This window comes from Saprolegnia parasitica (assembly GCF_000151545.1).
Source record: "Saprolegnia parasitica CBS 223.65 unplaced genomic scaffold supercont2.66, whole genome shotgun sequence".
NCBI classification, from domain to species: domain Eukaryota; phylum Oomycota; class Saprolegniomycetes; order Saprolegniales; family Saprolegniaceae; genus Saprolegnia; species Saprolegnia parasitica.
In genome coordinates, this window is record NW_012156460.1 from 128,925 (window position 1) to 151,590 (window position 22,666).

General features: G+C 58.2%; 10 protein-coding genes across 10 annotated transcripts in view; 6 read left to right on the forward strand and 4 right to left on the reverse strand.

Moving 5' to 3' along the window:
- The first annotated feature begins 359 nt into the window (after positions 1 to 359).
- On the forward strand, positions 360 to 2,447 carry SPRG_11513 (hypothetical protein). Its single transcript, XM_012350518.1, has 7 exons — positions 360 to 450; positions 497 to 587; positions 669 to 723; positions 783 to 1,244; positions 1,287 to 1,426; positions 1,478 to 1,696; positions 1,753 to 2,447. The coding sequence occupies exons 4-7, from the start codon at positions 896 to 898 to the stop codon at positions 2,371 to 2,373; spliced, it is 1,329 nt and encodes a 442-aa protein (XP_012205908.1). The 5' UTR covers positions 360 to 450; positions 497 to 587; positions 669 to 723; positions 783 to 895; the 3' UTR covers positions 2,374 to 2,447.
- Positions 2,390 to 3,414, reverse strand: SPRG_11514 (hypothetical protein). The gene is made up of 5 exons (XM_012350519.1): positions 3,047 to 3,414; positions 2,887 to 2,995; positions 2,742 to 2,839; positions 2,588 to 2,695; positions 2,390 to 2,539 (listed from the first exon to the last, which is right to left on the reverse strand). Exons 1-5 carry the CDS (start codon positions 3,371 to 3,373, stop codon positions 2,486 to 2,488), a joined length of 696 nt encoding a protein of 231 aa, XP_012205909.1. The 5' UTR covers positions 3,374 to 3,414; the 3' UTR covers positions 2,390 to 2,485.
- Positions 3,415 to 3,513: 99 nt separating this feature from the next.
- Positions 3,514 to 4,099, forward strand: SPRG_11515 (hypothetical protein; the record flags this gene model as incomplete). The annotated part of the gene is made up of 5 exons (XM_012350520.1): positions 3,514 to 3,552; positions 3,597 to 3,692; positions 3,739 to 3,846; positions 3,894 to 3,984; positions 4,047 to 4,099. 5 exons carry the CDS (start codon positions 3,514 to 3,516, stop codon positions 4,097 to 4,099), a joined length of 387 nt encoding a protein of 128 aa, XP_012205910.1.
- On the reverse strand, positions 4,086 to 4,683 carry SPRG_11516 (hypothetical protein). The gene is made up of 2 exons (XM_012350521.1): positions 4,484 to 4,683; positions 4,086 to 4,425 (listed from the first exon to the last, which is right to left on the reverse strand). The coding sequence occupies exons 1-2, from the start codon at positions 4,670 to 4,672 to the stop codon at positions 4,165 to 4,167; spliced, it is 450 nt and encodes a 149-aa protein (XP_012205911.1). The 5' UTR covers positions 4,673 to 4,683; the 3' UTR covers positions 4,086 to 4,164.
- Positions 4,684 to 4,784: 101 nt separating this feature from the next.
- On the forward strand, positions 4,785 to 7,199 carry SPRG_11517 (hypothetical protein; the record flags this gene model as incomplete). Its single annotated transcript, XM_012350522.1, has 8 exons — positions 4,785 to 5,241; positions 5,288 to 5,449; positions 5,494 to 5,578; positions 5,633 to 5,809; positions 5,852 to 5,975; positions 6,038 to 6,231; positions 6,281 to 6,529; positions 6,581 to 7,199. Exons 1-8 carry the CDS (start codon positions 4,800 to 4,802, stop codon positions 7,197 to 7,199), a joined length of 2,052 nt encoding a protein of 683 aa, XP_012205912.1. The 5' UTR covers positions 4,785 to 4,799.
- A 474-nt stretch (positions 7,200 to 7,673) lies between these two features.
- SPRG_11518 (hypothetical protein) lies at positions 7,674 to 9,140 on the forward strand (the record flags this gene model as incomplete). Its single annotated transcript, XM_012350523.1, has 1 exon — positions 7,674 to 9,140. The coding sequence occupies one exon, from the start codon at positions 7,674 to 7,676 to the stop codon at positions 9,138 to 9,140; it is 1,467 nt and encodes a 488-aa protein (XP_012205913.1).
- Positions 9,141 to 9,432: 292 nt separating this feature from the next.
- SPRG_11519 (hypothetical protein) lies at positions 9,433 to 12,206 on the forward strand (the record flags this gene model as incomplete). Its single annotated transcript, XM_012350524.1, has 12 exons — positions 9,433 to 9,837; positions 9,888 to 10,229; positions 10,271 to 10,432; positions 10,490 to 10,695; positions 10,738 to 10,819; positions 10,865 to 11,008; positions 11,056 to 11,208; positions 11,258 to 11,383; positions 11,435 to 11,503; positions 11,548 to 11,616; positions 11,671 to 11,783; positions 11,837 to 12,206. 12 exons carry the CDS (start codon positions 9,433 to 9,435, stop codon positions 12,102 to 12,104), a joined length of 2,139 nt encoding a protein of 712 aa, XP_012205914.1. The 3' UTR covers positions 12,105 to 12,206.
- Positions 12,154 to 12,737, reverse strand: SPRG_11520 (hypothetical protein; the record flags this gene model as incomplete). Its single annotated transcript, XM_012350525.1, has 3 exons — positions 12,504 to 12,737; positions 12,410 to 12,465; positions 12,154 to 12,369 (listed from the first exon to the last, which is right to left on the reverse strand). The coding sequence occupies exons 1-3, from the start codon at positions 12,697 to 12,699 to the stop codon at positions 12,154 to 12,156; spliced, it is 468 nt and encodes a 155-aa protein (XP_012205915.1). The 5' UTR covers positions 12,700 to 12,737.
- A 575-nt stretch (positions 12,738 to 13,312) lies between these two features.
- On the reverse strand, positions 13,313 to 17,273 carry SPRG_11521 (hypothetical protein). Its single transcript, XM_012350526.1, has one exon. It carries the CDS (start codon positions 17,264 to 17,266, stop codon positions 13,355 to 13,357), a length of 3,912 nt encoding a protein of 1,303 aa, XP_012205916.1. The 5' UTR covers positions 17,267 to 17,273; the 3' UTR covers positions 13,313 to 13,354.
- Positions 17,274 to 19,333: 2,060 nt separating this feature from the next.
- The window catches only part of SPRG_22283 (hypothetical protein), a gene marked incomplete at both ends in the record, with an annotated part of 3,971 nt that continues 638 nt past the window's right edge, over positions 19,334 to 22,666 (forward strand). The window contains 3 exons of the mRNA XM_012350546.1: positions 19,334 to 20,549; positions 20,598 to 21,501; positions 21,553 to 22,660. Coding sequence (XP_012205936.1) covers positions 19,334 to 20,549; positions 20,598 to 21,501; positions 21,553 to 22,660 — 3,228 coding nt within the window. The remainder of the gene's footprint in view (positions 20,550 to 20,597; positions 21,502 to 21,552; positions 22,661 to 22,666) is intronic.

The window sequence follows — 22,666 nt, forward strand, 5'->3', positions numbered from 1 at the left end:
GTATGCTCCTGTACCTCCCACTTGCTCGACATGACGCTTCCACGTCTAGACGTTTCTGCACGCGTCGCCGTTCGTGCTGGCAGGACGCGACGGTGCAGTGACCAAGTGCAACATACACATGCGCCTCGATGTATGAGGTTTCCGAGGCCTTTTTACTAGCGCATCGATGTTGAAGCCGACTTGTACGATGCGGTCATCAAAGGGTTCAGCGCCTGCTACATTGTACGTTGACCATATTGTTATACGTGAGATGGGATGTTGCTCGTTGATAGCGAAGATATCGAGCCCCGGAGCACCGTGTTGCACTTCTGTGCGAACGGCGTCAACGGCGACGCTCTCCTTCTCGAGACACACGACTTGATGGGCGACGTCTTTTCTGCCAGAGAACACGCCAAGTACTTTACGGGGATGTCATTGTGTTTGTGCTTGCATCGCACGCCGAGAAGTTGGGTACTTCAATACATCTACACAACTGAACCCTAACGATTTTATGTAGCGGACGCATTCCCGGCCATGGGCGCCAAGCGCGCCATTTGCATTCGAGCCAATTGGGCCATGAGCGAAGACGCTCGCGTCTTCTTTGCGAGGTAGGATTGCTTGCGACTCTTTATATGCATTATGTGCCTCTGGACTCGGTCATTCTACGTTTTGCATTATTACGGACGTAGCGTCGGTGAATGCTTTGTCGGAGCGCAAGACGACGAGCTTCCGCAAGAAGTCCTGGTGCGTCTACCTGTACTACCGTGTAGTTCCATTCTTTCTCATGACGATGGACTGCGTAGGAGTACAAGGAGCGCCAACTTGACAAGGGACTGGTTCGTACAAATTAAACGATGATTCCAGGAGGTCCGCAATTAACGGCAGATTTCCAAGCGTCGTTTCGATCGAAGGATCGATGTTTCCCACCTCGAGCATGTACGACGACATGGACGAAGAGCTCGCCAAGTCGACGTACTTGGGTGTACCTGCAACACCGCGCGAGACTGTCTCTTCCTCTGCGTCTTCCTCGCGACTGAGCACCGTCGTTTTTGCCAACTGCCCCAAGGCGCACGCGTGCGGCGTCCAGCTTGGCACAACGATCGCGTTCTTGGGTCTCTTTGCTATTGCGCAGGCGTACCTTTGGGACCGCTCGGCGCCCTTCTTCGCCGCGACTTCGCTCCTCCTCTGCTCGTACGAGTTTCTATGGCTCGCTCACCACAGCACTCGCGCCCTCACCGCGTCGCTCGACCCAGACCAGTCGCCAAGTACGCATCCTTCTCTCCAAATCGAGATTTCATTGTTTGTAGATGGCACTGATTCGTGCGGCCAAGCGCTCGCCGATCGCTTCTTTGGCGGCCGTCTCATTCTCGTGAGCCTTCTCGCTGGTGTGATGGGTGGCAGCACCTACTATGGCTGCACATGGTACGGGTTTAACGTTCTCAACTCGGTATGTCTGCGTCCATGGGGAAATTTTGGATAACAAGCAATGTGAATCTAGTCGAAAGGCGTCATGTACCCGCGGACGATCAAGGCGCTGGGTACGTTTACGGGCGGCGGGTCCGGGCTCTTGAGCGTCTACTGTCCGTCGTGGTCGGCCGCAGTGACGCTCATTTGCTTTGGCGCGTTCTTCGTCTGCGTCAGCATCGATGCCATTGCGTACCAAGCGTCCGTTCTCTCGCACAAGTTTGTCATGGACAATGGCGAGCTCTACGCGCAGGTATTACCACACACATGCACTTTCGACGACAGACTTGCCACATGACCTTGTGCTAGGGTGGAAGCCTCATCATTGCGCTCATGCTCTTCAGTCCCGCACCACCGATCGTGTCGCTCATCTTGATTTGCCACCACCTTGTCGGCTTCATGTACATTTTCGGCTGCTGCAGTGCGATCTCGGGCTACATTGAGCACCTGCACCAAACGTTTGCAGTCAACTTGCTCAGCGGCGTTCTCTACGCGACGATCGGCGCGTCCTTTGCTCAGTACCTCTGGCACCGCTGCCTCGAAAAGTCGTGCGGATCCTCGCGGTGCAACCTGCCCCTCGTGCGCTGCCTTGGCGCCGACTCGCCGCGCCTTTTCGAGATCCTCGCGAGCTGCCTCGGAGGCATCCTCGGTATGTTCTTCACGACGCTCCACGTCGATATTGTCGGGTCCACAAGCGCCAGCGTCGTGTACACTGGCGGCGCAATCTTCGTTGCCAACCTCGGAAGGTTGTTCCTTGCTGTGCTCAAGCAGGTTGCTGGCGACGCGCCACCACGCGGCATCTTTGGCGTCCACGGTGGCCTCCTCGACGGCCTCCAGCTCTTCCTGCCGCTGATCCTGGCCTTCTCGCCCTACTACCGGGTGTACCTCGGCAATCCAGACCCTGCTGGCAACGGCACGCGTCCCAATTAGCTACAAACGTCAACGTGGCTTGCATCCCACAGGAAAATATTCGTTTTGCTATCAACAATAAATGCCTGTCGTTGTTGTCTCTATGCACAGGCATGACGTCGATCGATAAAGGTTAGACCACATGCTGGTCTTTGAGTGTCGGCGGATACTTGGCCAGAAGACCCACCTAGATATAAAGAGAGAGTAAGAAGCTTGCCCAAATGTGATACGGTACCTGCACAAATCCGACGAGAGTGCTAATGGCGTTTGGAAAGACAACGACCATGTCGTCAAGCATGAGACCGTACAACGTCCAGACACCGCCCGCCACAACGTTCATGATCTAGTACCTCGTCTTAGCCATGGCATAGAATTGAAAGGGCGCCTACCGACATGCCCACGGGAAGGCACGAAGCGTCTCGCCGGCGAATGATGTCGGGCAGCTTGGACAGCGGCGAGACTGCAGTCAGTACCATGACGATGTTGCCTGCATGGCTGCATTCATATCGTCGGACCAGAGAGGCTCGTTCGCACCAGGAATGCCGACGAGCACTTTCGCTTCGTGCGTGGGCTTGACCATGGCGCCGTGCAGCAAGAACACATACAAGAGCGCGCCAAGAAGGAGGTACCAGCGCGCCAGTCGCTACAAAAGCTCGTGTTTGTTTCCAAAACGCTTCGGCTCATGCCAATGTACCTTCTCGAGCGTGTACGTGTAGTAGGTGGCCACGTAGTACGCGCCAAGGACAGCGCCGACGGTCGTGGTCGTCTGGAGCAGACGGTTGGACGTCACGCATGCATACAAGAGGAAGAGCGCTGACTGCAGCAAGTAAAAGAAGAACGGGCCAAACGGCAAGGTCAGCGTACTCTTGGCGACGCGGATACGCCGGACGTCTGGCAGCGGCGCGACGGCGAAGAGGAGGCTCGAGAGCACTGCGATGTACGGGATCATGGTCCGACCCATGGCCACCGAGAGCGCAGTCCAGTCGGCGGCGGCCGTGCCGACAAGCGCCTTGGCCGTCATCAATGCAAAGTGGATGTCGTCCCGTCCACCCTTCAACGTCACGATCCCTGCAAATCTTCGATGCTATCGTTTGATTGGGTATCCGGATAAGACCGAGCCAATCAAGCGCGCCCGTAGCTACCATTTTCGAAGCGGCGCGCATGGGCCATCGCGAGAAGGAGTACTCGGCGCTCGACCTCGTACGTGGCAGCGCCTGCGCGCAGTACGCTCACGGCCGACGTAGAAGGCTGGCGAGGTGCAGGTCGAGGTCTTCGTCGCTGGCGACGGCGTCAACTACCCGCGTAAAGGTCAAACGGTCGTCGTCCACTACACGGCTTACGTACGCCGTCGCCCGACTTCTGCCGCATGACGAGGCGCATGCGTAGCTCCAAGATGGCAAGAAGTTCGACTCGTCGCGCGACCGCGACAAGCCTTTCAAGTTTAAGCTCGGGGCGGAGCAAGTGATTCCGGGCTTGGACGAAGGCATCGAGCGGGTGCGTGCAGCGATGCGTCGTCGTGCTGGTAGCTAAAGGTGGGCTAGCTCTGCATGAAGGAGCGCGCCAAGATCTACATTCCTGCCGACAAGGCGTACGGGAAGCGTGGCTTTCCAGGACTATATCCTTTTTTGTATCGTGAGTGAGTGTCTACGTATGCTGCGGCGCATCGGGTGCTTCCTCAACTCAATGTGGTACAGTGCCGCCCAACACCAACCTCGTCTTTGACATTGAGCTCGTGACGTTCAAGTGAGCATATTCTCTCAACCGAGTGTCCTTTTCAATGAAGAGTGTAATATGAACGATGCAAAACGATGGCTAGTGCTTGGCTCTGCTCGGATGCGACTCGTTGTTGTCCTTGTGGGGATGGCGATGGGGGCTAGCAGCCGCGTCATCTTGCTTGAGAAAGAGCTGCTTGTGCTTGCGGTAATGCCGCAGTCGCTTGGCGTGCTCTTCTCGCAACTTCATTTTCGCCTGGATCGCGGCTACGCTGTTGGCATGCAGCGCGCTCGCTCGCTCCAGCGCCGCACTCTCGGCGTCATTCTCGCGCAAAATCTGCTCGTACTGCTCGAGCGATATCTATCCAATATTGTAATTTAGGATACATATATTCTACACTATCCATTGCGACGATTACCTCGAGGGGCTTGGCGAGCTCGGTTTGCACGACGCGGCGAACCCACTTGGACGCATCTTTGGATTCGGTCGCGTTCAGGAGCGTATCCCGGTCGACAAGCTGCTTGGTCTGCTTGAGCGCGCCCTGGATCTGGCTCTCGTTGCAGACCTTGCGCCACTGCAGATGCGCCAAGCGCTCCTCGAGGTTCATCGCGCCTAAAAATATACTCAAGTCGTGCGGTCGATGTGTTACATAACGCTTTTTAAAAGAAAGCGAGCGGGTATAATTAAATAACATCCATCGAAGCCGCTGCGGAGCTTCGACTTTCGATTTGACCATGGCTGGTGAAGATCCGAGCCCGCTCGAAGCGGCGTTTGCCGCCGCGGCCGCCGACAAGGCCCGCGCCGACAAGTTCGACATGACGCCGGACGAGCAGCAGAGCTTCGTCAAGGCGATGAAGGACCCGGAGTTCCGGTCGCTCCTCAACGAGTACATGCTCGAGATCTCGGACCCGACGCACCGCGCCGAGCAGGAGGCGTATCTGCGCCAGCTCGAGAACGACAACAAGGTCCCGACCGACAAGCAGCTCGTGCTGCCGACGCCGGGCTTCGTGCTCAAGACCAAGCTCCAGGCGCGCAAGGTCTTTGTCAACATCTGCTCGTCCGACAAGATTCAGCCGCCGTCGAGCACCAAGGTCGCGCCGTCGCCGCAGGTCGCCGCCGGCACGTCCTGGAACCTCCCGTACTGCGTGGGCCCACAGCGCATGGAGCACGACAAAGGTACTCTTCCGTGTGGCGGATGGCGGCAGTGACGATGGCGACGCAGGTGGCCAAGCCGTCATGACGTTTGACGTGTGCTACCATCCGCAGACGCTGGCGCGCGGCCGTGACAGCGCCGCGTTCCTCAAGATGCTCATCGGTACGGCGCTGGATGGCGTCGACCTCGCACTCTCCAAGACGAACCCGAACGACGGCCAGGTCTCCCGCGGTACATGCAATTCGTCGACGTCCATGCGCTCATGAGATGCGTAGACTATCACATCTTGAAGGGCGTGTCGTACAAGACAGGATCGCCGATCACAATGTGCATCTCGACGCCCAAGACTTCCTCCGAGAGGTTCATTCTATCCAAACGAGGGTGGTAATATTTACTTGTTCACTGTCTTTGTAGTGCAACGAGTTCGAGTGCTGCCAAGTCGAATAGCCCAGCAGCAGTGCCCACCGCCAAGGCGCCGCCGACAACTAGTGTGAAGGCCAAGCCCAACACCAAGCCGTCATCGACCAAGCCGACCACTGCACCGTCTTCGACACCGACGACCAAGACCAAGTCAGCAACGGTGGTTGCCAAGTACGCAAGTGCAACTCAACGCATCGTCTGAATCTCAACTAGACCCGCGATTGTGTTTCAGATCGTCCAGCGCGGGCAGTTTGACATGGCCGACCACATGGAAAACGGCGAGAAGAAACTCTTTCGGCCGCGCGAACTCGTGCTCAAGATGGATCTCCCGACCCATGTACACGTATTCTTCTCTCCCACTGCAATTGTCTCATGCAAGTATTGTCGCTATTATGGTAGACGTCGGCGGCGGGCATCGACCTGGACGTCTCGGCCACACAGGTCAAGGTCGAGTCAAAGGCGTATGCGCCGCTGTGCATCGATCTGCCTTTTCCGGTCGTGGAAGCCAAGGGCGTGGCCAAGTTTGACAAGGCGACCAAGAAGCTCATCGTGACGCTACCGGTCGTCCCCGAAGCACCTCGGCCCACGGCACCGTACCTCCTCCCTATGTGTCTCACTCGTTCTCATCACGTTTTTCGGTAGGACCCGTGTCGAGTCGACAAGCAAAGATGCGCCTATCAACGACGGCAGTGCCGACGCACAGACAACCGAGACGGTCCAGCAAGACCATGTGAAAGCTACAGCTGCCGCGTCGCCGCCAGCAACGGTCCCGTCCGTGGTGGCCACAGACGTGTTGGCAGTCCAACAGGTGACGACTCCAAAGCTTCCACCCACCGATGAATTTGCCCCGTACCGCGAATTTGCGGCCATGGCCCTCCACGACAAGCCTCGGTAGACGACAATCCTGACACCTTGAATTGATTCCTGATGTCAAGCCTGTAGGATCACGTACAAGACGCCCAAGGTGACGGAGCAAGAGACCGAGTCGCATATCTCGTACCTTGTGCACGTACCCGGTATCGAAGCGGCGACCGTCTCGATCCTCGAAGAAGCCAACGTTGCGCGCCTTCAATTCCGCACCGCGGAGGGTCTCTGGTTTGAATGGTCCTTCTCCGTCGCCAATATTGCCGAGTGGACGCATGATATTGCGACGACCAACATGGCCGTCGTGTGCACCAAGGTTGGCGCACTCAAAACGCCGCCGTTCCGAATCTCAACGAGCGACGACGGAACGTCGATTTCTCTTCTCGTCGACGTGCCGTCGGTCGATCCGTCGAGCGTTGAGACAGAGTTTACTTCGTCGCGCATGACGCTTCGGTTCCGCACGCTGCGCGAGGCGCAGTCGTACTGCTTGACCAAGGACTTTGACGACACGTATCTTGAGCCTGCGAAGTGCAGCGTCGCGTCGGTGGCCGACGACAATGTCCTCGTCGTTCTGAGTGTTTGCAAGGCGGAGACGCCTGTCCAAGCCGCCGAAGCAGTGGCTGCGACGATGGCGCCGGCGACCAAGGCGGCGCTCATCAGTCGCTTCACCAATGACGTCATGTACGAGCTCGACTAGGGACGTGACGTTGTCCTCTGTACACTATAATCAACATAATTGCATGTCCTTGATGTGGTCGTATTGCCTGACTAGTGCTGGATCAAATGACCGTGTGCTTCACGTACGCTTCTGCTTGGCTATATCGATCGAAGACGCGCCAAATGTGCTACCAACACATTGCGCGGAGGAGCAGAAATCCCAGGCCACGACGATGAGCGACGTACATTATGGTTGTGTGCCGACCAAGAACTAGGGACGTCGTTTTTTGGAACGAAGACGGCGTCGACTGGCGCCTTGTAAATTGCTGGAGCTACTGGTATCTGCGAATCTTTGTGTCTAATCAATGGGTGACGACGTCGGGTCGTTGCCACCGACGCTTGCCCAGATGCAGTGATTAGACACATTTCGCCAGATTGCCAACACCAGATGGCGGCGTCCCACCCACGTGGCAGCGTCCAAGCGTCTCGTTTAATGTTCATTTCCATTTTTGCCATGACGACCACACATCCCGCTTACGTCCGCACGCTCGACAACCTCATCAACAACGAGCGCGTCCCGCCGACCGTGACCGACTTTGCCGAAGCCGACTTGTTTCCGTCGACCCAAGACGCTGCGACCGGCGCTCCCTTGACGCCGCTTCTCGCCACCGCAGCCACGGACGTCGAAGCCGCGCTTGCCGTCGCGGACGCTTTGCACAGCTCCGGCGTCTGGACCCGCCTCCTGCGTAGCCCCGAGCGCGACGTCGTGTTCGAGCGCTTTGCCAGCGAGCTCGAGGCGCGGCACGAAGACATTCGGATCGCCGAAATGATCGACGTCGGCGACCGCAACGCCATCTCCAACTACGGCCCCAGCGTCCTCCGCAACCCGTCGCAGCTGCGCAACGCGAGTCTCAAGGACGAAGCCGAGAACGTCGACGTGTGGGCACCGCTCGCGTCTGGCAAAGGCGCGCTCAAAGCCATCCCGCTGGGTCCGATCGTCGTGCTTGCGCCCACGAACGCGCCGCTCGGGTCGTCGTTGATCCAAATCCTCTCGGCCATCTACTTTGGCTGCCCGGTGCTCGTCAAGCCGTCGCCGTACAGCCCGCACGCGTTCAACGTCTTCATCGACGCTGTCGTCGCGGCCGACTTGCCCCGTGGGTTGATCCAGATCGTCCACGGCGGCGCGGCCGTCGCGACGCAGCTCGTTGCATCGCCGCTCGTTAAAGGCGTGTGCTTTACGGGCTCGACCCGCGTCGGGCTTGAGATCGCAGCGCTGTGTGCACCGACGCTCAAGCCATATGCGCTCGAGCTCGGGGGCGTCAATCCGTTTGTAGTGCTGCCCGGGGCTGACGTGGATGCTGCGGTGGCCGGTCTGCTCAAGACCTTTTCGTGCATCAACGGCCAGTACTGCTGCGGCGCCTCCAATGTCCTTGTCCACGCGAGTCTCCGCGACGCGTTTGTGGACGCGTTCGTGCAGCAAGCATCGACGCTCTCGATCGGCGACCCGCGGGACGAAGCGAACGCAATGGGTGCGCTCAACATGTGCATCGCAACGACCCTCCACGCGACCGTGGCCAAGCTTCTGGAGCTCCCAGAGACATCGATGATTTCAGCAAAAGATGTCAAGGTGCCAGAAACGGGCTACTACATGGCGCCGACGCTCCTCGAAGGCGTCGACTCGCATGTCCAGGCCGAGCTCTTTGGCCCCGTCGCGCTGCTGCGCACGTTCCAGACAATCGCCGACGTGATCGCCGAAGCGAATGCGGCGCCCGCGCGCCTCAAAGCGTACGTCTACGGCAAGGAGGGCGACGACGACATGGAGCGCGTCATTGATGCGATCGAGTGCGGCTGGATCGACGTCAACGAGTCTGAATTCGGGAACGCTGCGACCTTTGACTTTTCACCGCTCTCGGGGTTTGGCCACGCCGACGGCGCCTTCTTCACGCGGCGCGTCTTGCGCAGCGCGCACCATCGCATCTAGTGCGAATCTACAACTTGGAATATGTCAGCGAAAATGTCATTTCATCCATCTCTGCCATGTCGCCAAAGTACAGTACGCGAGTAGTACCAGGGATGCGAAGCAAACGCTTCAAGATGGAATGAACGTGGCATTTGGTGGGATTGACAGACAAGAGATCTCTGCGCCTGGATACAGCACATACACCCGCGCTGTGGAGTGGACATTCGAAATTGCCTTTCTACACGGAAATAGTGTGTGTTGGAATCTTTTACAAAAGATCGCGGTGCACAGACGACCGTTGGCGACGACGACGATGCTGCCGTCGTTCAAGCTGCACATGCAGCAAGCCATTTTGGCGCGCTTGGCCAAAGTCGGCAAGTTTGATGGGACGCACCCGTCGCTGGCGTGCGCGACGAGCTCGGGCAAGGTCTTCCTCCACTCTCCGCACGAGCACAACGAGACCGAGTCGGCGCCTTCCGTTCGGTTCCTCAACATCAATCGGCAAATCTCGGCGTTGAGCGTCGGCAAGTTCAAGGACAATGACGACGGCGACACGCTCATCGTGGGCACGCAGGCCAACATCTTGGGCTACAACGTCGAGAAGAACTCGGATACGTTCTACAAGGACGTGCCGGATGGCGTCAACACGATGCTTTTTGGCTCTCTTCCGACAATTCCATCGCGCATGGTCATCGTCGGCGGCAACTGCTCGATCCAGGTACAGAATGCCTACACATGATCATGGTCCGTAACAGTGGCGGCGCCCAGGGCTTTGACAAGGAGGGCACCGAGCTCTTCTGGACCGTCACCGGCGACAACGTGACCGCGATGACGATCTGCGACGTCTCGGGCAGCGGTAAGGACGAGCTTGTCGTTGGGTCGGACGACTTTGAGATTCGAGCGTTCCAGCAAGAAGACGTTGTCTGCGAGTGCCACGAGTCGAGCCGCATCGTCGACTTGTGCGCCATCGACAAGCATCTCTTTGGGTACGCCCTCGAGAACGGTACTGTCGGCGTCTACAAGGGCAAGCACCGCGTCTGGCGCGTCAAGAGCAAGAACGTTCCGACGTCCATCAACGCCTTTGACATCAACGGCGACGGCGACAAGGAGGTAGAGTCCATCGTTTTCACGTCGCGATGCCACGTGTGTAGATTGTGATTGGCTGGAGCAACGGCCGCTTTGAAGCGCGCAACCTCACGAACGGCGAAGTCGTGTACCGCGATACGTTTGCCGCGCCGATTGCGTCTGTCTTGACGGCCGACTATTGCACGCGTGGCCAGGAAGAAGTGCTTTGCTGCGCCCAGGACGGCGAGGTAATGACGCTCGTACTGTCTTATTGGTTGCTTATTGTATCTTTTCGATGGTGTTAGATCCGCGGGTACCTCTTTGCGGGTGGCATGGGCGCCAACGCCGTTGCCGCCAGCGCGCTCATGCCCGACCACGTCTCGGCCGAAGAAAGAGAAGTCCAGGAACTCATCAAATCCAAAGCCAACTTGGCCGCGGAGCTCAAGGCGTTTGAGAACGCTGTCGCCAAGACGACAAAGAGCACGAACGCACGGCTCGCTCCCTCGACGCGGTAGGTAGTGCGGTGTCACTTTGGACTCCGAATGGTCTCTAGCATCACAATCAAAGCATCGGCGTCCATGGCGAGCGCGAGCATCGAGCTGGCGGTCTCGACCGACACGGAGAGCGTCATCAAGGTAGAGCAAGCCATTTCCACATGTTCCACTGGATTTAATGCATAGATGGTGGTCGTGTACGACTATGACGCAGGCATCTTTGATGGCGAGTCGCTCGTGCTGCGGCCAGCGACGCCGAGTCCGACAGCCACGGTGCAGATCCGGTCGGTCAAAAAGACCGCAGCGGCCAAATTGCACTTTAAAGTGCTGGTACGTTTTCAGTCTACAAACGACATGACAATAGCGTACACGATTAGGTGGGCACGCGCGGCAATGCGTCTGTCTTTCATGTGTTTGAAGAACACTTTCAGCTGCCCAAATTTGGTGTTTTCTCGCTGCTCAAGACGCCGCCCAAGGACCGGCCGCTCGGCGTCGTCAAGTTTCGCACGCTCTCCAAGATGCAGCAGCAAGTGCGTTTGCTCTATATCGTTTTGCATCGTTACGAGACAATCGGTTTAGTTTGGCGCGTGGGTCAAGTCGGCTTTCTTGCTCCCGGACCCGATCGAGGAGAGCCCCAACCACGACTTGTACTTTCGTCACATTGGCGGCAAAATGGACCTCGCGATTGTTGTCACCCCCAACGACGTACACTACTCTGTCCATTGGGCGCACACTGGGCAAACGCTCCCTGCGTAGACGTTTATTCATATCGACGACATGGCCATGGCGGCCGAGATTGTCCAAGACCTCTGCTCGTACCTCGAGGTCGACTGCCGCTTCTCGGTTCTACGACGTATGCTTGCGAGTAGATTGAGGAGCTGGCGTCGATTGCCGACTTTCCCAAGCAAATGGCCGAGTTTCGGGACCTCCTCATGCGGGTACAGCGACAACCGTGTCGTATCTTTCTTGCTCGACAGAGGTTGTTCGCCTAGGTTGATGACTGCAACAGCATTCGACTCAAGCTCACGGGCGAAATGGCCGACGACTCGAACCAAATCAAGAACCTCGTCATCCGCGCCGAGGACGCGCGTCTCCTCAACGACATGTACATTGACGAAAGATCATGATGGGCCGTGTCATCGTCGCTTCGGCGATTAGGGGTCGCATGCGGAGCTACTACGCCGAGCTCTTTACCCTCAACAACCAGCTCCTCGGTGAGTACACGAAACGTAGCACCAACCACCAAGCGCTCTTGGACGCGCTCAAGGAAGTCAACAACATGATCCAGCTCGCTGCGCGGCTTCGCGTCGGCCAGGCCAAGTCGAGTGTCATCGTCGCGTGCCGCAAGGCGATCAAGGCCAACAACATCCACGCCATCCACGCCCTCTTTTACATCGTCAAGACGGGCATGGAAGAGACGCGCTAAGCATGCTTTGTACCATCATCACCTTGCATATCCACGACTAATGAGTTGTCTACTTGCTCTCGTCGTCCGCTCGCGTCTTGGCGCCAGCTTTTGTATCGCCGCTCTTTGCGTCGTCTTTGGCGTCGGCCTGAAATTTGCGCTTGCCTTTTGTCTCGGTCGCCGCCCGCTTGCGCATAAACTTCATCAAGTTGAAGAAGGCTTGGTAGTCCATGGACGCGAGGACGATGTCGAGGTACTGACTCGCCTTGGGGTCCGCCTTGACCGCCTACGCGCCGCTGAAGCCAGCGACGCAAGCGTTGACGTACCGCCCGACAGCGCTTGGCGAAATCCGCCTCGGTGATGCTGTGCGCCTCGTAGAACCCTGGCATGCATAAGTCGTTGGACATCGTCGAGACGTACGCTGCATGTGGTCTTCAAAGAGAGACTGGAACTTTTGAAAGATGGCCGTGTACTCGAGCCGGTGCTCCTCTTCGTCGGAAAACGTGAGCGCGTGCGAGAGGAAAAAGTCTTCGAACGCTGCTTGGAACTCGGCGCTCGCAATGAACACCATGAGCTCGCGGATCATGTCGTCCTGGATGCTACCGACGTCCATCATGCTGCCTCTTGGTGTCGTTGGCTGAACGAGACGTTTCCGAAAACCAACTGCAAACCGTCCATCGCTGGCCGTTGTCCGACGGCAACCACCAAGCGTCCAGACTGTCGACAGACACTTTCAGTATAGCACAACGATTATAAGCTAGGCTTCTTTGCAGCAAGAGGTCTAATGCGTTTAACGCTGGTACGGACTTTGAGCCCTTGTAGGTACCGCTTGAGGACGCCAATTACATTGATATGACGGTCCAGAACAGCTTCTGATGCCTTGAAACTGTTGGAATTCGTACGAGCTTGCGTCAACCGCGATCGCTACATCATTGCTACAAGCTGTGTAGAGGCAAAGTGGAATACAAGCCAACTATCCTCTGATACACTCATGCATGCGGCGGCGCCTCCCATGACATGGATTTACGGGCCCAGAGATGGCTACGATGGCATCAAACTCAATGTATATACATCGTGCAAGCCGCGACTACCAGCGCCCATGATCTCTTGAGCAAATGCAACACAACGCAATCTTGAATTGTATCAACCGATGCACTTGATACAAATCATGAAAACTACGATGAAATTGACACTCTATGCCTTCTAAAACATACTACGAGTATTTATGCCTTAACTGGAAAAGGTATTTTGTAGGTGTGGAGAGGGATGGTTCAACCTTGGAGGTGCGCCTGTTCTGCGAGCTTGGCAAACGACCCGTCTGGAATCGCAAGCAGCGCCGTCGGCGTGTCGTACTCGACGACGCGGCCAGCGTCGAGCACCAGAATCCGGTCCGAGTCGATGATCGTGTCGAGTCGATGGGCAATGATGAGCATCGTGATGCCCACAAAGCACTCCTTGATCGTCGCCTGGATGCGCTTGTCCGACTCGAGGTCGATGTTGGCGGTCGCTTCGTCGAGGACGACCACCTTGCTCTTGCGCAACAAGGCGCGCGCAATGCAGAGCAGCTGGCGCTGGCCCACGGAGAAGTTGCTGCCGCGCTCGGCCACCTCGTCGTCCAGCGACGCAATGCCGTCACCCAAGTGCACTTGCTTGAGGACCGTCCAGAGCTCGTCGTCGGATGCCTTGCCCGACGGATCCAAGTTGAAGCGCAGCGAGCCAGAGAAGAGCACCGGGTCTTGCGGGATGATCGTGAGCCGCGACCGGAGCGTCGTCACCGACACGTTGGCAATGTTGACGTCGTCGATGACAATCGAGCCGGTCGCACTCGGCACCATGCGGAAGAGCGCGGCCATGAGTGAGCTCTTGCCCGAGCCGGTGCGGCCGCAGATGCCGACCTTGGCGCCCGACGGCACCGTGAAGCTGATCTCGTTGAGGACGAGGTCGAGGTGGTCGCGGTACCGCATCGAGTAGTTGTTAAAGGTGATGACACCCTGCGCCGGCCACGACGCGTTGACAGTGACGCGATCGATCGTCGTGTCATCCTCGTTGTCGAGCGACTGGAAGTGGCCGAGGCGCTCGACCGACGTCATGATGTTTTCGATCATCGTCATAAAGGTCGCGACGCGGGAGAGGATCGTCGAGATCTGCGTCGCGTACGTGAGCGAGAGACCCGCCGCAACGAGCCCGATCGAGTCCTTCCCAAAGACGGCAATGAAGGCGACGCCAGCGATGATCGCCGAGCTGAGCCAGTCGAGGCGCATCTGGAACCACCGGCCAGCGCACATGTAGGCGAACGAGAAGCTCACGTAGTTGTCGACGGCGTCGCGCTGCTTGTGCAGGAAGGCGTCGGCCATGCTGAAGGCGCGGATCGTCGAGAGACCCGAGACCGTCTCCTGGACCAGCGTCACGACCGGCGACCGCGCGATACCGTCCATGCGCTTGAGCTCCCCGGCGCTCTTGTTGTAGTACTGCTGGATCTTGTAAAAGAGGTAGGCGAGCGGCGCGTAGACGACGAGGATCCACGGCGTTGCGACCATGCACACTGCGAGGACCGCCAGCGCTTGGAAGAGGAACTGGAGGAAGAGGAGGCCCATGTACGGCAGCATCGAGTCGACTTGATCGAGGTCGCTCGAGAAGCGGTTGAGGATCCGACCCATGGGCGTGATATCAAAGAAGGTCGGGACGGGCGCGTTGACGACCTTCTGGAAGAGCATCGCGTGCAGCGACTTGGAGCAGAGGATCGCGATGAAGAGCACGTACAGCGATCGCCCGTACGTCAGGAGGCACGAGAAGAGCGCGATGCCGACGTACACCCAGCCGTAGCGGACGCTTGTGTTCATCCACGACGTGTTGGCCCAGTAACTCATGAACCAATCGGTCATGGCCAGCGACGTCTGCGCAAGTACGAAGAAGGCGAGGATCGAGAAGCCGACCACGTAGCCGTTGAAGCCGCTCGCGCCAAAGTACATCTTGTACGTGCCCATGGTCACCGCGCCCTTGCCCCGGTCTTCCTTCGACATGAGCCCACCCTTGCCGTTCGGTCCGACCTTCTCAAGCGCCGCGGGCTTGCCGGCCGCCGTCTCCTTGACCGCCTTCTTCTCATCCTTGGTCGCATTTTCTTGTTGGTCGTCGTCGCCTTCGTCGTCGGACGGCTCGGCCGACTTGTGCTCGGTAAAGTTCATCAGGTGCGGGAACGTCGACTTGAGCGACTCGTACGTGCCGTCACCAACGATCGACCCGTTGTCCATGAGCAAAACACGATCGGCGAGCGGCAGAAAATGGTAGTGGCTATTGAGCACCAGGACCGTCGTCTTACCGCCAAGGAGGCCACGAATGCACTCGTGAAAGACCGCCGTTGCCACGTGCACGTCGAGGGCACTGAGTGGGTCGTCGAGGAGGTAGATGTCGGCCTTGCGGTGGTACACGCCGCGGGCGAGGCTCACGCGCGCCTTTTGGCCGCCGCTCAAGTTGATGCCACGCTCGCCAATCTCGGTCGCGTCACCGTCCGGCAGCATCTCCAAGTCGGGCTTGAGCTGGCACGCCGACAAGACAGCATTGTAGTAGTCGTCGTCCAACTCGGTCGCAAAGAGGATGTTCTTCTTGAGCGTCGCGTGCTGGATCCAAGCTTCTTGGTTGACGTACGAGATGTTGCCGACGACGTTGCGGACACCGCCGACTTGGTGGATTTCGCCAAGGATCGCGCTCACGAGGCTCGACTTGCCACTACCGACGGGCCCGACCACGATCGTCAGACTCCCGGGCTCGAGCTGCAGGTTGATGTTCTTGAGCGTGAGAGCCGACGGCGTCGTCGTCTCGGCGTTGGCTTCGGCGTCCACAACAAGAACGTCCGCCTGGTCGGGTGCCGCCCAGCTAAAGTCGCCGTGGGCAATGTTGACCATGGCGTCGCCGGCTTCGATCGCAAGCACTTCGACTTCGTCCGAGACGAGGAATTTGCTGACGCGCTGGCAGGACGCAATCGCTTCGGCCACCGACATGACGGCGGTCGAGAAGATCGTGCACGGCATGCGCGCGGTGTTCATGTAGGCGAGCGCCGTGAACGAGATCGGGAGCGTGAGCTCGTTGCCCAAGGCGACGTAGTACATGAGGCAGAGCGCGAGCGAGAAGACAGGGCCAATGTACATGAGCACTGTGTTGAACGTCCGGCGCGTTTGGTACGACTTGAGGAACGCGAGTTCGCGGAGACGGATCTCGGCCAGCTGCGCCTGGAGGCTCGCCTCCCACGCGTAGAGCTTGACGACGCGGATGCCCTGGAGCACTTCGTTGGTGAGCTTGACGCGCTCGGCTTGGACCTTGAGGAGGTCGCGGCGGACCTCGCCGACCTTCATGCCCGAGATGTACCCGACGTAGAGGAAGATGTAGATGGAGGCGGCGCCGACGAGGCCGACCTGCCACCCGAGCTCGTTTCCGACCATGACAAAGACGGCGCCGAGCATGATCGGGCTCACGAAGGCCCAGTAGCCGAGCATAAAGCCCATCGAGAGCCGCTCGGCGTCGACGGACGCCATCGTGACGATCTCGCCGGTCGTCATTTCTTGCTTGGCAAAGCCCGAGAGCCGAAGCGTCTTGTAGCAGACCATGTCGATCATGATCGACTTGGCGTTGATACCGAGGTGCGACGTCGCGTACTGGGCGTAGTCGATGATCGTGACCGAGACGAACGAGAGGACGGTGAGGCAGACCGCGAGCGCATACCCGGACGAGATGTGCAGCGACGTGTGGATCTCGGCGGCCACCGTGATCGTGCGGTCGCCGTCGACGATCGTCTTGGTGTCGGGCGCCTTGAGGAACTCGAGCATCGACTTGATCAAGAGCGGCTGCAAGAGCTGCAAGCCGGCGTAGACGAAAAAGAGGAAGAAGCTAAACGAGACGCGGGATCGGAACGCGTGCCAGAGCGCGCGGTGGAACTTGGGTGTTGGCATGTGCTTTTCCTTCTCCCACTCGGTGATGAAGCGTGCATGCAGCTCTTGCGTCGTGTCGGCAAAGGGCAGCGGCCACACGTCGTCTTCGGTAAGCGTCTTCTTGGCGCCGCGCGTGATGAGCGGCGTGATCCAGCCCATGGTACCATTGACAAACCAGTTGGCGTGCTCGAGTGGGTGCTCTTTCTCGCCCCAGACGCTGGCCTCGTTGGCCGTCGGCGACTTGACGGCAGCGTACGATGTCATCGATGCGAGGCAAGTTGGAGACTGAGCCACCGTCGCCAAGGATTGCGGACCTCGGAACAGCGCCAGCTGGCGATCTGATCGAGCGCCACGGCATCAACTCCACACAGCTGGCGACCGCCTGTCCGAGCGCCGATCACACCAGCTGTGTTATTTTCACCTTGATCACATTCGACACATTTTTCACTGTTTTTCACGTCGTTTTCCATGATGACACGCTGGGGCGTTGGCGCGGTTTTTGATGGGCTCCGTTTGTAGAAACGACTGCCGAGAGGAGGAAATGGGCAAAGACGTTGTCGCGTGTATGAGCGTTCGATTGTGTCGACTATCATTCGCAGGTTTTGAGAAGGCGCACGCCGTCGGCAACGAACGTTGGTGCTTTAGTCCAGACGCGTGCGGCCGAGGTGGTGCGCACAGTCGACGGGCGGTTGCTCCAGCGCGTTAAAGCTGTTTGGATCAAGGTTAGACGGATCTTGAATGCAGAAAGGTTTGCGCTCCGTGTGCGTTTTATCAGCGGTTGTGGCATACTAGTACTGGCTAAGCTTGTAGAACCCGTGCCCTCTAGGTACAAGGCTGGACGCACATCTATGTACAGAGCTCTTGGAGCAGCGCAGTAAGATGATCGATCGTCCGACACGAAGGGGCTTGGGTTATTTTGCGACGTGTAGTACTAGAGGTTGATGTCGATGTCGCGTGGGCTCATCTTTTGTTCATCGCTTGTTGGCTTGCCAGCGCATGTGTTGGAGCCAACGTTATCACCATTGCATCACAGACTGATTGCATCATGTAATTTATAGCTTGGTCGCGCGTCGAGAAATTGGAGGAAATGCGCTCGCAATCGTTAACTGCGCACCGTTAGGACGCTACGTGGGAAACCTTTTTCCCACGTTACGTGGTTTTTACAGCTGCGTTTCCACCTGGTGGTTTTGACACAGCACCTTCGCTTTTCACGTGGGATTTACGACCCAGTTGTTGCAATTGGGCGTGTGTAATGTGATTCTATTTAAATAAACAATTAATTTTAGACTCGGGTTTGTATGCGTCCTTGAAAAGAACCGAGGCCGGCGCTGTGGGACACGCACGTGTCGGCGACGCAGCCTTCGAGTTGCGAGCGAAGTTGCCGACCGGTAATCGCACAAAACTGGTTGGGACTTCGAAATTGCAGTTGCAGATTGCAGATTAGCAATCTCTGGTGCCTGCCGTCATCGCCCAGAAAGGCCACACTCGAAGAGAGACGAGGTCCGCGAGTGTCCACGAATCAAGCAACGCTCACGTCCACCGAGGTAGCAAGCCGTCACTGCAACGCCAGCAATATGCGAAGAAGGCTAGCGGGGACCGTGCCTCCCGTAGCTGCATACTAGTATTTCCATGGAACTTTCAACCCAGAGGTCCAGATGCACTTGGCGCACTCGAGGCTCTTGTAGACGGCAGCCACATTGAAGACTCATCGCGTCACACCAGGTGTGCGCAAGCACAGGCAGCAGCAAAACCCCTGCACTTCTAATGTTTAAAAAGGTGTACCCGCGAAGACAGGCCAATGCTACGACTGTACTTAGTACATTATGTACGTCCTGAAACAGGTTGAGCGCTGCTGAAGTCGTCTGTCTTCTTCCACAGATCGTTTCGGTCTCATTCCAAGGTCGGATGCCACACTGACACCACGGCCGGTCACCCAAGCCTTCCGTACTCGCGTGTACCTAGGTTCGTAGTACAGGTAGGTAGACATCGCTATATAATGTGGTACCAAGAGGAGTATCAATAGTGTCCTGCGCGCAAAAGCTGCGCGCAAGACAACCAAAGATGTCAATCCCAACACCGATGGATTGACCAACACTCGGATGTCAATGATGGTCATTTTGAACCACCGCCACTCCAAGACTTTCAGGGTCAACCATAATGGCGTCAACCCTATATGAACGAAGGTTTACACGTGTACTAATAGTTAGCTCTCGTAGCGTTGCGATCTTTTCTCTTGTACGTACGCGCCAGCACCGAATCACCTTGACTCCGACACCCGTCGGTCCAAACCAAACACTTGGTTAAAGTATGCTCTTGTAACGCATATCGCACATGGCCGAGTACGTCGCCGTGCTAACGCCCCGAGCGGGCGCGCCGCCCAAGACCCGCGACGTCAACCCGCGCGAGACCGCGAACTGGGCCTCGGTGCTCACGATTGCGTGGATGGACGGCCTCATCCAGCGGGGTGCGAAGGCGCCGCTCACCGAGGCCGACACGTGGCCGCTACCCGCCAACGACACGGCGCACGTGCTCTACGACCGCTTTGAGAAGCACTGGGCGCTCGAGAGGAAGAAGCCTGTGCCGCGGATCCATCTCACAATGTGGCATACGTTCCGAACCCAGATCCTCTGGGGCCTCTTTCTCTACGTTGCGTACGCCGGCATCATGCTACTGCAGCCCATCTTGATCCAGTCCATCTTGCAGTTCCTAGCTCAAGACCCGGTCGTCCATACGTCCATGCACATCCACGACGGCTACGTGCTCGCGACGCTCCTCACGCTGCTCTCGTTCTTCTCGGTCACGCTCATCGACTATGCGCAGTACGCCAACACGCACACGGGCTGCAACGCCAAGTCGATTGCGATCGACATGGTCTTCCGCAAGACGCTCACGCTCTCGGGTTTCGCCAAACAAGAAATGACCACCGGCGAGGTCGTCACGCTCGCGTCCGTGGACGCCGAGCGTCTCTTTCTGGGCTTTAGCTTTGGCTACTGGGCTGTCATCGGCCCCGTCATGCTGGTCGCGGTCTACATAATGATTGGCAGCCAGCTCGGCGCGGTCGTCGGCGTCTGCGGCGGCGCAACAATGTTCCTCTTCCTCTACATCGGCTTTGTCTCGGGGCGCAAGGTCGGCGAGGTCCGCCGCGCTCTCCTCAAGGTCCAAGCCGAGCGCGTCAAACTCACCAACGAAGTGCTCCAGGGCATCCGCGTCGTCAAGCTCTACGCGTGGGAGACGAGCTTGGAGGCGCAATTGGCCGTGATCCGCGACCAAGAGCTCGTGCTGCTCTCGGCGTACCAGACGCGGCGGACGTTCAACACGGTCATTTTGTACATTGCGCCCGTCATCTCGCTCGCGATCTGCCTCATGGTCTACGTCGCCCTCGGCAACGAGCTCACGTCGCCCGTCGCGTTCACAGCGCTTGCCTACATGAACATTGCGCGGTTCCCGTGCACGGTCTTCTCGACCGCCGTCATGATGACGTCCGAGATGGTCGCGTCCTGCCAGCGCATCAGCAAGTACTTGTCGTCCGACGAAATCACACCCTCGAGTACAGACTCTTCTGATCCTTTGGCGGCTTGAGCTCCATGTGCGCTAGGTCTGGCGATCCAAGATGGCCCGTCGACGGTCGAGATGACGGACGCGGCGTTCAGCTGGGCCGCACCAGCAACCGTCTCGGAGGCGCCGCCGCTCACACTGCAGAACCTGACGTTTTCGCTGACACCCGGGAGTCTGACGATCGTGGTGGGGCCTGTCGGTAGCGGCAAGTCGAGCCTCGTGAGCGCGATCCTTGGCGAAATCCACCAAGTCGGCGGTGTTCGCAACGTCGTCGGCAACATCTCGTACGTCAACCAAGAAGCTTGGATCCAGCACGCGACGCTCAAGAAGAACATTCTTTTCCATTCTGACTGCGACGACGACTACTACCAAGCAGTTCTCTCTGCGTGCCAGCTCACGCCCGACTTGGAGATGCTGCCGGACGGTGATGCGACCGAGATTGGCGAGCGTGGCATCAACTTGAGCGGCGGCCAAAAGGCGCGCGTGAGCCTCGCCCGCGGCGTGTACCACCGCAAGGCCGACATCTACCTCCTCGACGATCCACTCAGCGCCCTCGACGTGCACGTGGCAACGGCGGTCTTTCACGAGTGCATTCGCGGTCTCCTTGGCGGCAAGACGACGGTCCTGGTGCTCAACAGCCACTACCATTTTCTGCCGCTCGCCGATCGCGTTTTGCTCATGGACAACGGGTCGATCGTCGGTGACGGCACGTACGAGTCGCTCAAGTCGACGTTCCCGCACCTGATGAACTTTACCGAGTCGAGCTCATCCGCTGAAGACGCCGGCGTAGACAAGGCTGTCTCGACGAATAACGTCAAGAAGCCGGCCAAGCCGATGAGCCCGAAAACGGGCGGCGGCGGGCTCATGGACAAGGAAGATCGCGCCAAGGGCGCCGTCTCGACCACGACGTACAAGACGTACTTTGGCTCGAGTGGCTACAACGGGTACGCTCTCACAGCACTTGATCGTTGCCAGACTAAATGGTATAACTGTAGGGCGGTCGTCGCCGCGTCCATCATCACGTTCTTTACGGTCTCGCAGACGGCGCTGGCCATGACCGATTGGTTCATGAGCTACTGGTCCAACCACACCGACATGATGGCCAAGATCTCGTCCGGATACATCTACCTCGGGTGCGCGGTCGTCTCGGTCTTCCTCGTCTACGGTCGATCTCTGTACGTGCTCATGGTCGCGATCAAGTGCTCGCAGTCACTCCATTCGATGCTCGTGCACAAGGTCATTGGCGCGCCGGTCCCAACCTTCTTTGACGTGACGCCCATGGGTCGGATCCTCAACCGGTTCTCGAGCGACTTGGATCAAACCGACTCGCAGCTGCCGTACTTTGGTCTGTTGCTTCTGCAGTTTCTCTTCCAGATTGTCGCCGTCCTCATTGTCTGCGTCATCTCGACGCCATGGATCCTCGTGGTCTACGCACCGCTCGCCTACCTCTTTTACAAGGTGCAGCAGTACTACAACAAGACGTCGGGGGAGCTCAAGCGACTCGAGAGCATTAGCCGCACGCCCGTTGTGACCTTGGTCTCGGAGACGCTCAGCGGCCTCTCGACCATCCGCGCGTTCAACATGACGGAAACCTTCCTCACCAACCAACGCACCGCCTTGGACCACTACGTGAGCTTCTCGTTCTTGTTCCAGTGCTCGGCCCGCTGGTTCCAGATGCGTCTCGACTGGCTCAGCGCGGCCATCATCACCGGCGTCGCCTTCATTTGCATTTTGACAAAGTCCTCGATCGGTATTGCTGCCGCCGGCCTTACGCTCACGTACGCGTCGCAGCTCTCGGGCTTCTTGTCCAACATGTCCAAGATGCTCAACACGGTCGAGAATCTCATGACGTCGGTCGAGCGCCTCAGCACCTACGAGGCCTTGCCCAGCGAGGATGACACGACGATCGAGCGCGTCACCGTCGACGCGTCGTGGCCTGCGCAGGGTGTCATCACCTTTAGCAACTACTCGATGCGGTACCGCGACCACCTCGACCTCGTCCTCAACGAGATCAGCTTCACGGTGCCGTCGGGCGCCAAGGTCGGCATCTGCGGCCGCACCGGCTCGGGCAAGAGCTCGCTCATGGCCGCGCTCTTCCGCATGGTGCCG